Here is a 7,500-nt window from a genome sequence, read left to right as displayed (position 1 = left end):
AGGGGTGAATAATCAAATAAACTTATCTGGTTGGCGATCAAACTTCTAAATCGGAGCGCATTACTCCAATTACAATTCGGGTGCCATTTTGATCCAAGGAGCTGGTAAAGGTCTAGGTAGCAAGCCCAGAAAGTTCAAGATACTCCTGGCACGATATACAATGGTCTCTGTGTTTACCTATTGCGTGAAGTCAGACACAAATACACGCTACCGATCGTAGGCTACTAGGGAAACAACAACATAGCACGATTCACGAATACGGCAAGCACACCTCCTGCTCTGTCACACTACGACACCAGCAATCGATGCCCTTTGAAATCCCCCGTTTTTCACGTGGACTGATCACAAACTCTTTGCACACATGCAGAGGGTGAGACATTTGCTAAAATAGCTCCCGATGACTCCCGAAATAATAGCCCAACATTGACAACAAATCCAAATGATATGATGCTTAGATGTAGCCTAGCCCATCCGACCCGAATCATATGCGGTGGCAGATGGACACTCCCAGCTGAGATCGCTCCCGGACGTGTAGTCCCAGGTGTTTCTATCACTCCCGGACGTGTAGTCCCACCCGGATCGATAGTCTGGCTAGTGGGAGCGAGCCGACAGGGGAGCGTCCTGCGTTGGGAGCGACAATCAGGGAATCATGATATGTAGCCATGCTAGCTTCTGGCTTCTCACATACAGGAAGACACAGAAACTTATCTTTTGGCGATCAAACGTCCAAATCGGAGCGCATTACTGCAATTACATATCGGGTGCCATTTGGATCCAAGGATCTGGTAAAGGTCTAGCAAGTCCAGAAAGTTCAAGACACTCCAGGCACTATACAATGGTGTTTACCTATTGCGTGAAGTCAGAGACAACAGATGCTACAGTGACCGTACTAGGGAAATCAATGCAGGCAGCGCGATAGGCGACATGGGTTGGCTTCCAGACATCTTGGTAAGTTAAATTAAAATATCCAAATCATAACACTCAAACATCATAACAATCAAACAACTTTGGACTGCAAATGTTGTCATTTATGTCCATCACAGAGCTACCAAAATCACATATATTGTCCATTGAAGGGTGTAGATTCAAAATATGATATTTAAATGCAAAAACGTATTTTTGCGTTTTGGTATACAACGCATGGGCGTGAAAAACGCATTATTACGTCGTCGGTACTCAATGTGTTAAAAAAACGCTTGACTGTGAAACTTGACTGTAAACACCAAAATGATACGAATGAAGAAGAAGAAGAAGAAGAAGAAGAAGAAGAAGAAGAAGAAGAAGAAGATAAAAGAAGAAATAGAAGAAGAAGATGAAGAAGAAAAAGAGGAACGAGAAGAAGAAGAAGAAGAAGAAGAGAGGGCTGATGCACTGAGCACATGGGTCTGGGATGGCATGAAGAGGGTATAGCCCCACTTCGCCGATCCCTTTGAAGGCATCTGTATCAGGGTCGGGGGGGGGGGGGGGGGGGGGGGGGGGGGGGGGGGTCGGGGGGTTGTGGGGGGGGGGGGGGGGGGGTCGGGGGGTTGTGGGGGGGGTTTGGGGGGAGGCATGAGATATAAGGACATACCATAGCTAGCGTGCCTGTGTCAGTCCGTCCAGCCAGCCTATGCTGTGAGATGCACTGTAACGCCATACCCAGCATGCCTGTCAGAGTGGCATGGGCTACAGTACGTCGTCAGATGAGTAATACTGCCCGAGCTCGAGCTGCACCATTATGCAACAACACTGCTGCCACGAAATGGTGGAAAGGAGGGAATCAGGGAAGACCCAAAATGGCACCACCACAGCGAACACAAACAACCACGGAGCAGAGCAGAACAGACCAGAACAGAGCAGAACAAACCAGCAAGTCAAGATGCAATGCAGTAGATCCTAAATGCTGGTACCACCAAAAAAACAACAACACTGACCACAGGAATATATATAACAGTGCCCCCTGCAGTTCAGTTTCCGATACTGTGGTAACAGATGTGGCGTGAGACTAGACAGGTCCCCAGATGCCTCTGTGGAGTATCAGTGACAGTGTGATGTGAGAGCGTCGGGTGTTTTGCACGAAGGCATGCCATGAACCCACCTGAACCAATCGCTGTACTATACATGGGTTCTAAATTTTGTTTATAACCTGTCTGTGCAAAACTATCTGCGCGCAACTCAACTTCTGACTGCTGCAAACCGCTGTCGGTCAAAAAAATAGCGCACATGCTTGGCTGCCAGTGTCTTGCCCCTCCTCATAACATCGTGTTTACAAACACTGAGAACCCATCTATACTACAACTTCGTCATGACTACAAGCATGGGGAAGCTTCCCCCACCCCCTAAAAAAAACTTTGTATGACAGCTAAATCATGAATTCCTGAAGTCCAAATTTCGTTAGCAGTATAAAACTAAATCAAAGTAATCTCAGACTGTTTTACAAGTTTCAGAGTAATTCAACACCTCAAAGCTCAGCCATGAAAAGTAATTACATGTAGTCGGTGAAGGCCACATTTTACGCACACACGCACGTCACAGACGACAAGGGACCAAACCAAAACTTCACTCCAGGTTCTGCCCACTTTACCCCTACCCCCCACCACCCTATAACCACCGCATCTTCCCCACAACCCTCCCCATCTCCTAGTGTACGCCCAACCCAACCCCACCCTCCCTCTTCCTCTCTCTCTCCAAAAACACCACAGGATGGCTGGTACCATCACAGGTCCTCGCGACGCGTCCCACCTACCGGCAGCTTCCACGGGCGACAGCGAGGAGAGCACTGGCTGATGGTCATCTCGCAGGTCACCGAGGTCGCGGTCACCACGGTTACGGCCACGGACACCACGGCTACGGCCCCCGCAGCAGCAGCAAAAACGTCTGAGACAGCGATCCATGTATGAATGAATGAACAAACGCAGCCCGTTCCTGTTTTTAAAACTTCCTGCAACTCCCGAGCGACCCTGTGGACTCCCTTTGTGTCAACGCACAACACACACGAAAACAGACGAACGGGCGCACCACGCTCCACGCAACACTCAACGCTGCCTGGCCCTCACCCTCACAGCTCTGTTGCTCTGATTGAAAGCAGAGAGAGGGGGCGTAGAGAGAGGAGCGAAGCTGAACCGGGCAGGGAGGAGAGGAAGGGAATCCAGGGAGAGGGACTGTAGAGGGAGGGAGAGAGGGATAGAGAGGGAGAGAGGGGGAGGCAGGGAGGAGAGGAAGGGAATCTAGGGAGGGGGACTAAGGAGGGAGGGAGAGAGGGAGGGAGAGAGGGATAGAGAGGGTGAGGCAGGGAGGATGAGTGGGGGATATACTAGGAGGGGGAGGAGGGTGTAAAAAAAGAAATGAGTGGAAGAGGGAGAGAGTGAGACAGACAGACAGACGGAGGGAGGGATAGACAGACAGAGAGACCATGTGTGGAAAAGAGAATGGAACTGGAATGTCAAAAAAAATACGCAAAACAGCCCGCAACCCTAAAGTTGCAGTTAAGGGATGGAAGGGAGAAAAACTTCTACTGCTTTCTCTCTGTCTGCTTATTTTAAACTTCGCCTGTGTGAAAATGCAACTGGTGTAGTATTATCACCATACAGTACAAACCATTCTGGACCCGATCCAGGAATGTAATTGTCCATATAAATACACACCCACACACATACACGCAACCACAGGCATGACTGTCCAGTTACTCACATGCACACGAACGCACGCACGCACGCACGCACGCACGCACGCACACACGCACGCACGCACGCACGCACACACACACATGCACGCACACACATAGACAGTTGAAATTAGATTTAAAACTAACACACATACACTAGCAGTACACACCACTACATTTCTTTTCTTGAATCCTGGACAACAACGTGTGGAAAATGAATGCAGCTTGCCCATAATGTGGAGCCCCTGAATAACACAAAGAGAACCTTTCAGAGGCATCAAATCTGGGCAGCAGCTGGATGTAGACTTGCGTGTCTTGCGTGTGTGTGTGTGTGTGTGTGTGTGTGTGTGTGTGTGTGTGTGTGTGTGTGTGTGTGTGTGTGTGTGTGTGTGTGTGTGTGTGTGTGTGTGTGTGTGTGTGTGTGTGTGTGTGTATGTGCGTGCGTTTGTGTGTGTGTGTGTGTGTGTGTGTGTGTGTGTCTGTGTGTCTGTGTGTGTGTGTGTGTGTGTGTGTGTGTGCGTACGTGCGTGCGTTTGTGTGTGTGCGTGTGTGTGTGTGTGTGTGCGTGCGTGCGTGCGTGCGTGCGTGCGTTTGTGTGTGTGCGTGTGTATGTTTGTGTGTCTGTGTCTGTGTGTTCTGTGTGTGCGTGCATGTCTGGATGGGCAGCCCTTTTGACGCGTACGCCATTAAGATGGATGAGCTTGAGTTGATCCCGTAATCTACTACTAGTAACCCAATACGGACCCCAGTCGTCTACCATGAGGACCAGAAACTGATGTTCTCGCAACTCTTCTGCGATAACTCCAACGACAGGGGTGTCGTTCAGGGGGTTGTAAAGTGTGACTGAGTCACCAGGGCCCGATCAGTGTTGCCAGATTGGGCAATTGCCCAATTGGGCTACTTCGGATGAGCATCTGCTGGTAAAAAAGCGGAAAGTCAAATGAAAGTCAATAGAAGTCAATGTAATTTGTTGAATTTGGGCAGAATTTAGCGCATTTTGGTGGTTTTTGAGAAGCTTTTGGGCGGGATTTGGTCAGACACATCTGGCAACACTGGGCTCGATGTACAAACCCCAACTCCGATGAAGTTGGGACGTTTGGTAAACAGTGAATAAAATCAAAAAGCTATCATTTTCAAAACATTCAATCTATTCATTAGATGGAGAATAGTGAAAAGACAACATATTAAGTGTTAAAACCGAGAAAAAATATTGTTTTGGGGGACATATGTACTCATTTCTAATTTGATAAATCCAACACGTCTCAAAAGAGTTGGGACGGGGATCAGTGAAATTTAGTAAACATCCAAATAAGATAAAACAACAAAGAAGAACATTTCAAAATGAATTGTACTGATGGACAATATAGGTGTCCAGGTATAAGATCATCACAGAGAGGCTGAGTCACTCAGAATTAAAGATGCAAAGGGAATCATTACCATAGTTATTACATACATTTTTGAATTCCCTTTGATTTACCACGATTGAGTGTATATAAGACATATTTTTGTTAATAAAATCATTGTATAGGTTCAGGACATCATGAAATATATATTGTCTGTAGTCTCACTCTAATTCCTGGAGTGCTAGAGCTATTGAAAATTGACCATATTAAGAATGCTTAATGCATGAAAATGATACAGGGGTGTAACATTCTCCTAAGCACCTGAGCTCACTTGAAATAGACCCAGAAGACATGGGAAACTGTCCTTTGCTTACAGAAGTCAGCAGAAGTTGTAGAAGTCCATTCTTTTTGACAATAATAGAGCATTGCACATCCTGTGCTACAGTGAAAATGGACCATCCAACTTGTGTTAGTGCTAGCTTCAAAAGTCAGCCTCCATGATGGCATGCAGGTGCAGTAGTGCATTGGTTAAGATGTTCTCACTCATCTGTAGAGTTAAATACAGTGCTGAATGGTATAAATGGGTTTTAAACAGCATGAAAAGCCACCCATGCATTATATTTTGAAGGGAGATCTTCGATTACTGCCACATAGTAAGGTCAAATTGCATTCTCTACTATGTTTTAACAGTTTGGCTCCCATCATAAGGACCAGCAGGTGATAAAATGGTGGGTTTTTGGTCAAGACCTGTCACACTATAAGCACTACAGAAAGGAAAACATTGCAAATCATGACAAGGAATACACTCACCATTTAAGCTGGTGAAATCATGTCCAAGATGGGAATTAACACTGGTTTTTTTATATAAAATCATCTCATCGGTTAATGTATTTAACTGTTAAGTGTTGTCTTTTGTTTTGTTTTTAGTGTTCCTCGACATTTGCTGCCATTTATTGTCCCCGTCCCAACTCTTTTGAGACGTGTTGGATTTATCAAATTAGAAATGAGTACATATGTCCCCCAAAACAATATATTTTCTCGGTTTCAACACTTAATATGTTGTCTTTTCACTATTCTCCATCTAATGAATAGATTGAATGTTTTGAAAATTATAGCATTTTGATTTTATTCACTGTTTACCAAACGTCCCAACTTCATCGGAGTTGGGGTTTGTATATAGGGGGCCCACACACAGTCAGATTTATGAAAATATATGCTGAGTGGGGGGCTCCATTGGAGCTGATGGTGCATAGGGCCCAAAATGTACTGTTACACTCCTGTTCAAGGGCACAGCAGCACTGTCTGTGATGATAAGTCTGACGACACAACAGTAGTGTCTGTGATAACTCTGACAACACTTCAGCGCTGTCTGATAACTCTGGCGAGACAAGAGAATGGTCTGCGATAACTTGCACGACGCAAGCGTATTATCTCATCCGTGGTATCTCTAGCGACAAAAAACACAGACATCGGTCATCTACGATGTTCCTGAAAGCCTCCTGTGACTATACTGGCTACACACTTGCAGTTATCCACTCTCTCTCTCCTGACATTTAAGGTCATTCGAGTTTTGATGATAGCTACAGTTGATTGGCTGCCTTTGATTTTGGGTAACTGTTTTCAGTGGGAGTATAACTGTTTTCGGTGGGAGTAATCTCACAGCCTCCACAGAGGTTACATTACATTGCATTTGGCAGACGCTTTATAACCAAAGCGACTTTCAAACGAGGACATAATCATAGCCAGTGGTGTAGTCTACTTTTTTATGGTGAGTATACTGTATATTTGAGCATTTTTTGAAGTGGGTATACTGTATATATTTGTGCTATTCTAAATAATGGATCAATCAATTTGAAGTGGGTATACTGAAATCACAGAAATTTTGAAGTGGGTATACTCTGTATACCTGCGTTCTACATAGACTACACCACTGATCATAGCCAACATAACAAGCAAATACAAAGTGCACAGGCAATATACAGAACAACAAGTGCATTTGCAAAGAAGGGTTAGTTTTAGTTTAGAGGTACAGTGTAACTAAGCCCTCTGGACGGTTGAAATCACGTCTCATATCACGTCTTTAACTGTTATCTTTATACGTAAAAAAATGATAATTCCATCATGAGACAAGATAACATCAAGAGACTTTGGACTGCATCATGTTGAAGGTCATTTAAGGTCATACACCTTCCTCCTTTGATGACAGCTGCAGCTGAAATGACACCATATCTTTGATTGAATATGCAGATAATAACATAATGTAACATCAAGGTACATGGATATCATGCTAACGGAGACAAAATTCTGGGCATTACACTGACATAGAGATTACCCGTTACCCAGAATGCATCTGGTAAGGGATGCTATTTTCACTGCAGAGGGCCAACATGACAACTGATCACCTTCCCCCTTAATTGCATGCCACAGTCGCGTGTGTGTGTGTGTGTGTGTGTGTGTGTGTGTGTGTGTGTGTGTGTGTGTGTGTGTGTGTGTGTGTGTGTGTGTGTGTGTGTG

General features: G+C 45.3%; 1 protein-coding gene across 5 annotated transcripts in view; it reads right to left on the bottom strand.

The window, feature by feature from the left end:
• The window catches only part of pleca (plectin a), a 264,642-nt gene that overhangs the window by 121,266 nt on the left and 135,876 nt on the right, over positions 1-7,500 (bottom strand). Inside the window, exon 1 of one of the 5 annotated variants that reach the window (XM_063185992.1) lies at positions 2,726-3,137. The exons of the other annotated variants lie outside the window; for them this stretch is intronic. Coding sequence (XP_063042062.1) covers positions 2,726-2,873 — 148 coding nt within the window. The 5' untranslated portion in view covers positions 2,874-3,137. Of the gene's footprint in view, positions 1-2,725; positions 3,138-7,500 lie in introns of those variants that run through there. 5 annotated transcript variants of the gene reach the window in all.

Source organism: Engraulis encrasicolus, chromosome 20 (genome assembly GCF_034702125.1).
Source record: "Engraulis encrasicolus isolate BLACKSEA-1 chromosome 20, IST_EnEncr_1.0, whole genome shotgun sequence".
NCBI classification, from domain to species: Eukaryota; Metazoa; Chordata; class Actinopteri; order Clupeiformes; family Engraulidae; genus Engraulis; species Engraulis encrasicolus.
Note: the sequence above shows the minus strand (reverse complement) of the source record. Positions and strands in the feature narration are given on the sequence as shown.